The 14,430-nt window shown below is 43.7% G+C and overlaps 1 protein-coding gene across 1 annotated transcript in view; it reads right to left on the bottom strand.

Annotated features, from left to right (window-relative positions):
• Positions 1 to 545: 545 nt before the first annotated feature.
• Positions 546 to 14,430, bottom strand: part of CMTM4 (CKLF like MARVEL transmembrane domain containing 4) — a 97,994-nt gene continuing 84,109 nt past the window's right edge. Inside the window, exons 3-4 of the mRNA XM_030204487.1 lie at positions 11,712 to 11,810; positions 546 to 2,463 (exon numbers count right to left, since the gene is read on the bottom strand). Of these exons, the coding sequence (XP_030060347.1) occupies positions 2,296 to 2,463; positions 11,712 to 11,810 (267 nt within the window). The 3' untranslated portion in view covers positions 546 to 2,295. The remainder of the gene's footprint in view (positions 2,464 to 11,711; positions 11,811 to 14,430) is intronic.

Genomic DNA, 14,430 nt, shown 5'->3' with positions numbered 1-14,430 from the left:
CCACCTCTGCCATTTTTGCTGCTCCACACTAACATGGTTGCCCCCACTTCAATTAATTTCAGGCTATTATGATTTTTCTTCAAGTCCCAGTTCCTCATGGTGTAATTCAACAGAACAAAACTGCGTCAAATTAAAATCTCAGATTAGAAAAAAATAGTGGGCAGAACAGAAGATGTTGAAGTGATTTTCTCTGTTTCAGAGTCTATATACATTTAGATCAAGTTGAAAATGCACGCCAAACACAATGAAGTAAAACCAACTTTACTCGACACACCTCCTGTCCAGGCCTCCTCTTCTGGCTATATCTGGACCTCCAGCCTCAACTGAATCCAGCTAATCATGGTAGGATGATTGCACAATATTCCCTACGCTCATAACAGCTGATAGCAGATGAGCAAACAAAAGGGAAAGGGAAATGGGACTTGATATACCGCCTTTCTGCGGTTTTTGCAACTACATTCAAAGTGGTTTACATAGTATATTCAGGTACTTATTTGTACCAGGAGTAATGGAGGATTAAGTGACTTGCCCAGAGTCACAAGGAGCTGCAGTGGGAATTGAACTCAGTTCCCCAGGATCAAAGTCCACTGCACTATCCACTAGGCTACTCCTCCAGACAAACACCAGCCCTTCATCTCTCTGATATACCTCTCTGCTTTGCCACCAACTTCTTCTCTTTGCAGGACCCTACTGTGGGGTCCAGGAAGCAGTGCAGATGTGCAAGCCCTAGACCAGTCCTATGGGGCTGCAAATAGGCCAGAGTTTCAGGATATCCCTAACATCTATGAGAGAAAGGTTTACATCCCACTGTATGTAGATCTCTCTCATGTATATTCATTAGGGATATCGTGAAAACCTGGTCTGCTTGTAGCCCTCAAGGACTGGACAAGCCTGTCCTAGCCTACACCCCACACTACCACTGCTGCCATCTATCATGATGGCCAGGCCATCACCAGTGATCTTGCTGCTCCTCCCACTTCCTTCGGTTCCTCTCCTTGATATGTGACATCAATGGCTACCTCTATACAATCAGATATATGCATGGACTGGCAGATATCAATGAGAGCCTCATTCACTTTTTTTCTGTAATGTGCGTAAAATGAGTTAAAATAATTTGTAAGTGCTTCAGTATAAGCCTACCTGTACCTCTTCTCTATCCACTAGTTTGATATGTTTCTCCCACATTTCTAATGCACATTTGTGAGGAAAAACCACTATTTGATGACCTGAAATTTGTCTGTTTTCCTCTCCTGTGTTGGGCAGAGCGCTGTTTCTACTGCAAAACAGCAAAGGGCTGGCCCATGGGACGACAGCAGAAAATGTAACCAGTGCAGCTAATGTGTCAAACACAGCTGCAAAAGTCAGCCAGTGATGGTGATAGATGAAAACAATAGATCGCAAGACACAGTTGTCTGTAGAAAAATGTTAAAAGCATTTAAAGCACAAAAAGCCAGTGCCTAAAACCTAAAATTATTGCATTAAAAATAAAGCAGAATTTGTAATCTCACTTCTAAAGATTATTTTTATGATTTGTAACCAGCCTTATAATTTATAAGTATGAAATTATAGCAGTAGTGTCATCAGTGTTCTGTGTGCAGAGCACCCTTGGTCTTCCTATTGGTCTTGGCAAACTGGCAATGCTTAGAAATCAAACAAAGAGGAGCAGATTCCCAATTCTACAAATAGAAATTATACCCTTTTTACCACTTGGATAGTTGCAGACTTGCATTCTCATTATGAGAGAATGCATCTCAGCTAGGTTTATAACTCAAACTTGCAATCCAGAAGGCAGCAAAAGTCTACCAAGTCATGAACTTTCTAAGGAAGCAGAAAGAGGCACTAGGAGCTCATCAAAATTAAAACCTTTTTGTACTGATCATAAAAACTCATAATCCGCCTTATGCTGACTAAATGAAAATGTATAAGTCTTAAAAACCTAATAGCAAAGGAAAGGCTTTATACTGAATGAAATATTGTAAACCCAGGGTGGCAACAGATCACCCTCCTAATAAAATCTATACAAAATGCAAAATACATATATTTACATTTGGAATAGCCAAATGTTAGTGCAGCTGGCCAGGAATACTTATAAGGGTGTGTGCACACACCATAATATTTTATACAATGTGTACATTAATCTATTTGCAAGCACGTTGATCCTGTGTTCTCTGCCATGGAATCCTGTTCTCAAGAAAGGAAAATATTACCCCAGCAGTTTTAAATGTACAATATTTTGTGTGCCCAGAGGAACAAAAACAATTTGCTGATTTTGATCTCCAAGGTCCAATGCATCTCTCATGCATCCAAATGCTGAATCTCAGGACGGGTATCCACCTCTCGTGACTCAGAACGAGCACGTATATAGTCATTGCTCTGTCGGGCGTTCCGCTCTCTGTTCATCCATTTCTTAACTGCTAGATAAGTGTTTACTGCATACAGTGCAGTAGCCAAGAAACCAAATATCTAACAAAGAGAGAAAAAAAATCATGTCAGTTTGGCAAGTAAAAGAAAATGTACCCATAATACAAACCATTGGGAGATTTTCAGATCTTCTTTTGTGGCAAGCACTAAAATTCACACTTAAACTTTGCAAAGAACATGTTCAAAAGAAATGAGGGGTCTGAGCAAAGAAGGCATCCTGCACTTGCATTGCCCTTCGGAGATGTGAAAAAGCTGAACAAATGCCAGCTTACAGTTTTGAGAGTAAAGCTAAGATACCCACTTGTAGCAGGCGTTCTCAGAGGACAGCAGGCATATATTCTCACAAATGGGCAATGTCATTCGATGGAGCCCAGTGTGAACACTGCCAAAGTGTACAACCACTTTAAATCTTTAAGATGGTGTTTCCACCGTGCATGCGTGGGTGCCTTCCCGCCTGATGAGTGAGCGCAGGACTGGCAATACAGTGTTAAAGCTAAAAAGACACCTCCAAGGGGAGGTGAACGGATTGTGAGAATATATGCCTGCTGTCGTCGTCGAACTCCTGCTACAGGAGAGTTTTCTCAGAGGACAAGTAGGTATGATATTGTCACAAGTGGGACTCAGTAGCTACCAGGCTCACAGGAAAAGTATATTCAGACAGTAAAGTAAACAGTGAGTCTGGTGGAAAATGGGCCAGAGGGTGGAGTTGGATTTTAAACAGTAAAAAGATTCTGCAGAACTGCTTGTCCAAACTGGCTATCGCACCTGGAATACTGGTCCAGACAGTAGAGAGTTGTGAAAATATGGATAGAAGACCACACAGCTGCATTGCAAATGTCTTGAATAGAGGCAGAATGGAAATGGGCTACTGAGGCCACCCTAACTTGCATATAATGAGCGGTGACACGGCCATCAAGGGTTAGCCCAGCCAAAGCATAGATGTAAGAGATACAGTCGGCCACCCAAGTAGAGACTGTATGCTTGGTGATGGGAACTCCTAATCTGTTAGGATTGAAGGATACAAAGAGCTGGGAGGATGGTTGATAAGGCTTTGTATGTTTTAGATAGTATGCTAGAGCACGTTTGCAATCCAAGGTATGCAGTGCTGCTTCTCCAGGATGAGAACACAGTTTAGGAAAGACGACAAAAAGAACAATGGACTGATTGAGATGAAACTCCAAAACAACCTTTGGGAGGAATTTGGGGTGGGTTCGGGTGGCAAATCTCTTACATCTTCTTCCATAAAGACTGAAGCAAAGAATTCATTTAGTTTGTCTACTATGGCCTTGTCCTCCCTGAGTGCCCCTTTTGCTCCATTATGATCTAATGGTTCCAAGGATTCCCTCACAGGCTTTCTGCTTCTGATGTACCTGAAAAAGTTGTTACTGTGAGTTTTCGCCTCTGCAGTAAGTTTCTCTTCATATTCTTTTTTAGCCTTCTTTATCAATGCTTTGCATCTAGTTTGACAGTGCTTATGTTGCTTCTTATTTTATTCATTTGGGTCCTTTTTTCATTCTTTGAAGGACATTCTTTTGGCTCTAATAGCCTCTTTCACTTCCATGCTGGCTGTCGTTTTCTCTTCTTTCCACCTTCATAAATACGTGGAATGCATTTGGTCTGGGCTTCCAAGATGGTATTTTTAAACAATGTCCATGCCTGATTTAATGTCCTAACCTTTGCAGCCGATCCTTTTAGCACCTTTTTAACCATTTTCCTCATTTTGTCATAGTCACCCTTTCGAAAATTAAATACTACTATGGTAGATTTCCTTTGTGGCTTCATTCCAGATAGTAGCTCAAACGATCATGTTACAATCGCTGTTTCCCAGTGGACCCAACACCGTTACCTCTTGTACTATGCCCTGCATTCATGTTGGATGCTTTCCCAACCCTCATAATTCAGAACAAAGGATCTCTTCTTCATCCGAACTCTTGTTCTCTAGCATACAAGGCATGGTACCTCGTGACATAGAATTGTGTTCTTTAAGCATTCCTCATGCAGTCTCTCAGATATTACTAGCTTCCAGAAAACCCTCCACAAAACAATGTTACTACCTAAAATGGAAAAGGCTTTCCCTCTGGTGTGCCTCAACCTTATCTCATGTTCTCTACTTACTATGATGGAATTTCTCATCCATTTCTGTTATCAAGTCTAACTCGGAGTACATTTGAGTGCTATCAGTGCATTTCATGTTAAACTTGATAATAGACCAACTGCAGCGCATCCCTTGATGGTTAGATTCATGAAAGGTTTATATCACACTAAACCTCTCATAAAACCGACTCCAGTGGTATGGGATTTCAATGTCATTTTCAACTCTCATGAAACCTCCGTTCAAACCATTAAGTTCCTAACTTATAAAATATTGTTCTTGATAGCTCTTCTGTCAGAAAAGTCAGTGAGCTCAAAGCCCTTATGGCAGATCCTCCTTAAAACAGATTCTACCATGACTGTGGAAGCATCTGTGGTGAGAACCTTGTGATGTGGAAGGGGTTGGAATAGGTGGCCTTGGGATAGATTGTGCAACACCATCCACCACTGAAGGGAGTGGCGGAACCGTGGAGTCATCTGGATATGGGCAGAAAGGAGCCACATGGCCCGAGTCCATTGTGAGGGGAACGTCCACTGAGGAATTCGAAAGTGAAGGCGAGTCAATGGTGTTACATGAATTGTTGAAGCCATGTGACTGAGGAGGTGGAGCATCTGATGTGCAGATATGAGTTGCCTAGGATACCTGAGTGGCGAAATATATTGTTTGCCCTCTGCTGAGGAAGGAATGCTCAACCTTGAGTTGTCTCGAGAAGAGCCCTAGGAATTCCAAAGTCTGTACCGGCTGAAGATGTGATTTGGGGTAGCTGACTACTAATCAAAGGAATTCTAGGAGTTGTAATTTTTGACTTCATGGAAGCGGCGGCGGATTTCTGAGTGGCTGCCTTGTTTAACCAGTCATCCAGGTAAGGGAAGACGTGGATGCCCCATCTCTGAAGTACTGCAGCTATTACTACCAGACACTTCGTGAACACTCGAGGTGCCAAGGTCAAGCCAAATGGTAAGACCTTGTACCGACAGTGTAGAGACCCACAGCAGAAACAAAGGTATTTTCTGTGAGCGGTTAGAATAGGTATGTGGATATATGCCTCCTTGAGGTCTAGAGAGCAAAAACAATCGTTCAGCTATATCATGGGGAGTAGTGACCCCTGAGATACCATGCAAAACTTTTCTAAGTCTTGTAGATCGAGAATTGGATGTATTCCTCCTGTCTTTCTGGGAATCAGAAAATATATGCAGTAGAATCCTCAACCCCTGGCTGGTGGAGGAATTGGTTGTATCGCATTCTGACAGAGGAGGACTGAGAGCTCCTCTCGTAATAATTGAAGTTAGAGGGAGTTGAAATGAGACTCTCTTGGTAGATGATCTGTGGTGGTCTTGCTTGCCAATGCAGAGTATAACCATGTTGGATTGTGTGTAAGACCCAGCGATCAGAGGTGATAAAGACTCATCTCTGATGGAACAGAAGAAGCCTCCCTTTGACAGGAAGATTTGTTAGTATCGACAACTGGATGGTGGCAATGCTCTCTAGTAAGGAGTCAAAAACTAAGCTGTTGCTTTGACTGGTGTTTGGGACTTCTGTCCACGTAGCTGCTTTGGAGGGGATCATTGAGATATAGAACACTGAAGTGGAGGCAACATAGGGGTATGACAATGGCTAGAAGGATAATTATAGCATCTAAAACCTCCTTCCTCAACCTTGTCACCAAGCAAGTTGTCTCTATGACAACAGCTGCGAGGTGCTCCTGGACAGAAGATTCAAGGTCTGAGCCAAGACAATTAGTGCATTGATATTGCTAGAGCAGAGATGTGGGAAGATGTGTCAAAATCATCAAAGGCCTGCCTAGCAAGATATGACAGGCAATGAGCTTTTTGTGAAGTGTTTGGAACTCTTCTTGTTTATCAGAAGGAAGATATTCAGCAAATGATAAAGGACTCTGTACAAGAGATTTAAATAAATAGTGGAAGCTAGTAGTCTAAAATGCGAGTGTGGCTTGGAAAGCTTTTCTGCTAATAGAGTACAAACTTCTTGCTTCTTTTCCTGGAGAAGCAGAAGCACTAGATCTGGTGAGTGCGTTTTAAAGCCAACTACCACTAAAGAATGATATGGTAGCTGCGTCCTTTCAAATCCAGTTCACTTTTGTATTCTATACATTTTGTCAATTTTCTTTGGGATAATCTGGACTGACAGAGGGGTCTCCCACCTTTTGAATAAAGTGGTTTTCATAATTGAATGGATTCCCTCTTCTTTTGGTGGGGAATCATTCAAGAGCCTCAGAAAGTTCTGTTCTTCCTCTGTTTCCAGCTTGAAAGTTATAGCAAGAACTATTTCACAAACAAAACCTGGAAAGGATGCACTTTCTGGAGGTGATTTTCTCCTCTGAAGCAGCAAAAAAAAAAATCAGACAGGCAGCCACAGAACTCCTCATACAAGAGGTCCTCTAGGTCATGAGCTATCTCCAGAAAAGGTCCAAATAGGACTCTGCAAAGTACTGCTTATGAGTAGTATGTGGGAGAGATTACAGACTTGTATGTCGAACTGCGTCGAGGCGTATGAGTGCTTCTAATGTAGGAGAAAGCTCCGCTGACGATGATGATACATGAGTTGGTCGAGTACGAGCTACTCCTGATGGTCGACAGCGAGTCGGTGTACGGGACCTCTCCTGTGACTGTCTCTCTGATGCATCTGAGCTATGATGCTCTAGGAAGAGCTCTCAGGGCTACTGCAATTGCAGTGTCTTCAGGCATGCAAGGTGCTTGCGCCTGCCGCAGCCTAGACTCAACTGAACATCAGTCTCCTGAGTGGATGAGTGACCTTGCACGAGCACCCAAACCCAGGCTGAACACATCAGGATTTTCTGTAGAGAAGGAATTTGGCATGATAGCCCTTGAGTCAAACTGGTCTGAGCTGTCCACCAGAGGAGGGACTGCCATAACTCTGGGATGACTGAAACAACATGTATGATGGAGACCATATAGCTCAATAACCTCAACATTTGCCGAGCTGTGACCTACTGGCTGGTTTCGAACCTTATGAGTAATGCAAATGAGTGCAACCGCTTTCACCTGAGCAAAGTAGGCTTGGGTCCGAACTGTCTAGCAGGGCTCCAATGTATTCCAATTGCTCAAACTGTGTCAAGCAAGGCTCCAATGTATTCCAATTGATGCACTGGGAACAAGTGGGACTTGGGATAGTTGATTACAAAACCCTAGTAGCTCCAATACCCGGATAATACTCTGTATTGATTCTTGAGTACCCTCCCTTAATGTGCTCTTAATCAGCCAATTGTTCAGATAGAGAAACACATGCACAATGCTGCGACTACCTCAAGGCATTTTGTAAAAACCCTAGGAACTGATGTGAGGCTAAAGAGTAGAACATGATACTGGTAATGTTGTTTCTTCTACTCAAAATCTGATACACCTCCTGTGACTGGGACATATCCGAATATGGGTGCAAGCATCCTTTAAAGTCCAGAGAGCATAGCTAATCTTGTTCCAGAATCATGGGGAAAAAAAAAAAAGATTGCCTAGGGAAATCATCCTGAACTTTTCTTTGACCAGGAATTTGTTCAGGGTCCTCAGGTCTAAGATGGGATGAAATCTCCCTGTCTTTTTGAACACAAGGAAAGTTGCGCATGGAGCAGGGCTCGACCTCCAGCCACGGAGCCAGGCTCAACCCGTAGCCACAGAACAAGGCCTGACCCGCAGCGATGGAGCAAGGCTCGATGTCTAGTGAAGGAGCAAGACTCTATGCCTAGTGGGGGCACAAGGCTCTATTTCCAGCGAAGGAGCCAGACTGGACATCAAGTGGCGGAGCAAACATCCAGCAGTGGAGCCAGAGTGGACTTCCAGCGATGTAGACAGGGTCAACTACCAAAATGGTTGACAGTAAGTGCCAAAGCAAAGTTGGGCTTCCAATTACATAGCTAGGGTCAACATCCAGCGAAGGAGCCAACCTCCAACAACGGATTGAGGTACAAAAGGGAAATCAGAAAGAGAGACTTTATTGCAACCTGCAGGGATCAGACCCCAACTAAAGGGCCATCACCAAAAACTTTAGGGTTCCACAGAGGCCGTATGACTAGTAGGCCATAAACAGGAATAGGTCTAACCTCGGAGAGTCCGAGACCGGACTGTTGGGGAGTAGAGAAAACCCCCCAGGAAAGCAAGATACCAGAGCCCAGCATCTGCATCAGGAGAACAGTCAACCTATCGCCCAGAGGGCACCAACACCCACGAACAGGCGAGAGAGAGATATCTAGGATGACCCAGATGGCCACACCAAGCTCGGGTGCCGTGGCCAGCTGTGAAACTGCGATGACAGATACCGGAAAGTCAAGGAAATCAAAAACCTCGTTATGCTCCCACTGAGACCTATGTACCAAGTGGCGCCAGTAGGGGACCAGTCTGCTAGGTAGACGTTAAGAAATCAATGTCCAGGCTAGGTCCCGCACTCCTTAGAAAAGCGGACTGCTGATACAATAGGGTAGGGCAAACAACCCTGACACAACCCTGGGCGCCGGAAGCAAATGCTTCTTGTCCAGAATACACCTGCCAGAAGGAGGAACCAGCGTCACCATGCATTGCTAAACAGATGCCTAATGGGCCACTTGGAAAAAGAAAAGAAATAAATTAACATAAATGGGTTGTCGAGAATCAGCTGCCCAAGCCGAGCAGGGCTGTGGGGCACTAAAGATCTTAATACCCGACCTGTAGTGGACAGCATAACCAACGCTATTACCAAAAGAATAAGAGCTGCCTGGATGAGTCTAGGACTCAACCCTGACCATGGCACTGCTGCCAGGCCCGTAAGGGAAGGTGCCGAGGAACTTAAAGAGGTCATAGACCCTGAAGAGAGGACGTGGCCATAGAGAGAAGCGTGAATAAAGGTTGAGAGGTTCCAAACACAAGCTCAGTTGAGCTGGAAGCAACTAGAGGCCGAAGCACTCATATGCAAACTTGCTTCCCTCACCGAGGTGGAACTGATCAGAGGAAGTCCTTCCAACAGACAAAGGCATGACTTTTTTTTTTTTTAACTGATGGAATTTAACAGAGTGCTCAGAAAAACAGCCACACCGAAAAACCTCAAAGAGGTATGAGGCCAAACCGAATCCAGAAACACCTCCTGGAAGAACCCCCATCAAGACCAGATTTTTTTTTTTTTTTAACAGCGCCGTACAAATGGCGGGTACCCTGCTAGCACCCGAGTGAGGACAAACCCAAAAAGAACCGGCATGAGGCGTGGCAAAAAAAAAAGAACAGGAGTGTCTTCACAACCCCTGCTACGTAACTGAAAACAAGCATGGGAGAGCTCCAAGCACATGAATGCAACAGCTGAAGCAGAAGAGCACAGAAATTAATTACTTATACAGGGCTCGAAACACGATGACGGCTGCCAGCGAACAACAGCAGCGGAGCACATCAAAAATCATGGGAAACATCCCACCGTGTGGCCCTGCAGAAAACTCCCCGACTGGCACCGCAATCGCCTGGAGAGCATAGAGCCTCAAACTGAGGGCGCTGAATGGAAACCGCCGCCCAAAACTCATTCAGCAAAGGAAGAGGAGAAGTGCAAGGGATATTAAACTTACGGTTTTCTAAACATTTATCAAGACCAGTGCGATTCCAAACATCAGCTGATCTGGCTCATCTTCCTTAATGCTCTATTTTTTGTTTTTTTCTTATTGAGACAGGACAATAAATAAACAGAGCAGGAAGGCAAGAGAAACAGGGAAGGGGAAGGGACCTGGCACCACCAGGTGTACCTCAAAAACCGAGGAAGGGGTTGAAAAACAGAAAGAAAGAAATATTAAGTCTCCTGTGAACTCACAAAAGAATCAGTCAGGAATAGGCATTAGGAATAAAACAAACCACACACACACACCTCAGAGAAGTACTAAACAGGTCTGACTAGTTCATGGTAAAGTAGAAACTGTGGGTCCCACATTAGTTGAGTAGGCAGGAAGGGAAGCGTGCATGTGCGGTTAGACATGCCAAGGGCATCCTGAAGATTTTCAAAGCTGGGCAGCATCTAACCTGGGGCTTAAGTGACGTCACCCATTCACAGTAATAAGCTGTCCTGCTTGTCCTCAGAGAATACATACTTGCCTGACTCAGTAACCCAAAAGAGTACTGTAGCTTCAAGAGCTAAGTATTATTTTATTTACAAACCGCTACAACAATTTAAAAGTCAGTCTTACCTCAAGATGGATATATTTGAAAAGTACTTTTCCACAACTCAGTCCATTTTTCGTCAGTTTTGAGCTATGCGATTAACTTCATTCATCAAGGCATGATTCATTTACCATAGCTTATTCCTGTGCCAAAACTCACATGAGTTTTGAAACAGGAATAAGCTACGGTAAATGAATCTTGGCTTTGATGAACAAAATTAATCACATAGCTCAAAACTGAAATAAATGGACTGAGTAAATTTTGGAAACGTGCTCTTCATTTCCCATGCTATTTTAATCTATCACCCTTATCTATACATTCCACTATAATTTCTACACAGTACAGGCTGGAAAAGACCTCCAGAGGAAGCAGAAGCATGGACAGGCAAAAAAAAACCTGATATCCTAAGTTATTTTTCTGCTTTCATTCTTCCTTTCTTAATCCACTTAGGTATTTAAAAAGATGATGGTTATAATATACAATTCAAAGCTGCAAGCCTATATTATACCAATTTTACAGCATAAACATAGAGTTAAAATACATTCACATATACAAGCCACTTGAAAAACAAGAGGTTGGCATGTGCCATGTACAAACTGTTGCATATGACAACCACTAGGGAGCATCACACCTCCAGCACAACTGAGTGGATTTCAAAAGGCTACATAGAGAACTAGAAAATGTAATGAAGAATTGAAAAAAAAAATGCATCTGTTTATCTCTATACTTCAATTTGATTAATAATTAGAGAGCTGCAAACCAAAATGACCACTTTATATTCTCCCTTCCTTCAGGGATATTTAAACACAGCACTGTGAAAAACATGCCAAAGGACATTGTACAGATATAAAATGGAGTCTTTTGTTATCCAAATTATCTAGATCCTCTCTAGCCATATTTCTTTTTTTCCCCCCAGAAATGTTATTAAATATTTCAATAGAAGCATAAACAAAAGCAGGAAAGTACAACATAATATTATGCAAATGAAAAGGTGTTTCTCGATAACCATAATTTCTGACAAAGTTTAAAAAACACTCCCTGTTCGTAGCAAATTTGCATCTTACCACTGCAGCAATTTCTGCGCCAGTTTTACTGTTCAGGGCCACGAGAACAATGGAGGCAATGAAGAAGAAAAAAGTGCTGAGCCCTGTGTTCACCAAATCCTGTAAAAGGAGATACAGTGATTAGCTATGACACAACACACAGAACAAGCACCAAACAATGCCAAAACCACAGTTGTGCAACAGTGTTCTTAACTGTGATACCCAGGAACCAGTTGCAGCTCCCCGACTCTTTCCCCGTACAAATTCTCACCATCTTCCTCAAAAGCCTGCTACCAGTACTGCCCCAACACCACCTGCTCTGGTTTTTACCTCCACTGACTGGTACTTAACATCCCTGCGATTCTGGCAACAATACAACACTGAAGGAGTTCAGGCCCTGCACGGCTCATTCAGTAAGAGCCATACCGTGCTGGGATAAAATTGACTCAAGAGTTAGCATCAGCAACAAGTATCTGAAAGCAGTGGTGAGGATTAACAAACTGTGGGAACAACTAGGTTGAGAGAGGATGGGGTGAGAACCAGATGGTGGAGGCTAAGCAATGGGAAAAGTGAGTGGGGGTTTGAGCAGGCATGTATGGATCTCGGAGAAGCTGTATTGGTGGAAGTGTAAAAAAAGCATACGGGATACATAGGGTAGAAGATCTGCGGAAGGATAGTGTATTGAGGGAGCAGTATACTGAGGGAGACAGCATGTGAGAGAGGAAGGCTAGGAAGAAGGAACAAAAAGAGCATGGAGAAACAAGATGCATTTTAGTTACATTGGCCACCAAGTGTGCCAGGTAAATAGTTTTAAATTAATTAGACCATTTCGGAATATATGGTATGGTCCCTACAATGGTTTAACAGTTTTCTGAAATCTAGATGCTACCAAGTAAACAATCTGGTCATATTTCTTCGTCATGGTCATCTGACTTGATCCACAAGGCTCCCCACTTTCACCTATATTATTTAATGTCATGACGACACCACTGGGCAGAAAACTTGAAGCAAATGTATGCTGATGACGCTACAATCTGCATTCCTTTTAGCAACAATTTATAAGAGATTTTGCCCACAATTAAATCAGTCGTAGATTTGATGGAATCCTGGGCATCCGATTTCAAATTGAAACTTAACAGAAAGCAAACAAAGTTCCTTATATTAACTAATCACTTCCGTTCTGTACCTTACAATAATTTCATATTAACAACAAGACTTACCCAACAGACTCTACAATGAAGATCCTAGGAACATACATCGATCAATATTTGACATTTGATTTCTAAAGTACCGTATTTTTCGGACTATAAGATGCACCGGACCATAAGACGCACCTAGGTTTTAGAGGAGAGAAATAGGAAAAATTTTTTTTTTCCTTTTTCCCTCCTCTAAAACCTAGGTGCTCCGGGGCGTCTTGTCCGAATCCCTCCCTCTGAGTTCGGGATCGCCCTCCCCCCGGCCCTGTCACCACTTCTCCCTACTCACGCGATCTTCCCTGGTGCTCTAGTGACGTCGGGGCAGGAAAGAATTGAAGTCTCGGTGGCCATTTTGAATCTCGCCGAGACCGTCAGGCTGCATACAGGAGGATGGAGAGCAGCGCGCTGGGCAGGAAAGAGGGGGCTCTTTCCTGCCCCAACATCACTAGACCACCAGGGAAGATCGCGTGAGTAGGGAGAAGTGGTGACAGGGCCGGGGGGGGGGGGGGGGGGGGGGGGGGGGGGAGAAGGAGGTAACCCTGACAGCGATCCGGAACTCGGAGGGCGGGCAGCCTGCCAGCCAGCCAAATCTACCTTCAGACTATAAGACGCACCCCCCATTTTCCTCCCAAATTTGGGGGGAAAAAAGTGCGTCTTATAGTCCGAAAAATACGGTAGTTTGTTGTATTTTCAACTCACTTTGGGAATGAAAAAGAATAAGGCCTTTTTCTCTAGCTCAATTCCACACATTGGCTCAATCCAGTGGCGTAGGAAGGGGGGGGGGTGGTCCGCTCCAGGTGCACGCCGCTGGGGGGGTGTCAGCTCTGCTGGTTCCCTGCTCCCTCTGCCCTGGAACAGGTTACTTCCTGTTCCGGGGCAGAGAGAGCAAGGAACCAGCAGAGCCGATGCAGCTCCCAGCGATGTGCACTCGGGGGCGGATTGGCTCTCCCGCCCGCCCCTCACTTCCTAATGCAAGTAAGAATGCGCTCCGGGAGGGAGGGTGCGCAGCGGCGACCCGCCCTGGGTGTCAGCCGCCCTCGTTACGGCACTGGCTCAATCTTTAATATTTTCCAAACTTGACTACTGTAAGGCTATTTATGCTGGATGCAAGAATCATCAAATCAGAAAACTCCAGACAGTACAGAATATCACTGCCCACCTTGTCTGCAGGTAACTCCGGTATACAAAAGCTTCCCGTTTACTTCTAAAATTGCACTGGTTTCCAATGAACTCTAGAATTACCTTTAAACTATGTGTACTTGTATTCCAAATCTTATACAGTAGGTCTCCTTCATATATGCAAAACCTCACTGAATTACCTCAACGCAATATATTAACCACTTCTACTCTCTCTTCGTTATCCATGCTGTAAGAAAGTAACCTACAAATCAATCTATTCTGCTGGCTTTTCATATCAAGGCACTAAGAAATGGAACTCTCTACCTAAACATCTTAGACACTTAGAAGACTACATAACATTCCAGAAAGTGTTGAAAACGTTCTTGATGAACACTACACTCATTAATGAAAATAATTGACTCATT

This window comes from Microcaecilia unicolor, chromosome 5 (assembly GCF_901765095.1).
Source record: "Microcaecilia unicolor chromosome 5, aMicUni1.1, whole genome shotgun sequence".
NCBI classification, from domain to species: domain Eukaryota; kingdom Metazoa; phylum Chordata; class Amphibia; order Gymnophiona; family Siphonopidae; genus Microcaecilia; species Microcaecilia unicolor.
The sequence above is the reverse complement of the archived record's forward strand: the minus strand, read 5'-3'. Positions and strand labels throughout refer to the sequence as shown.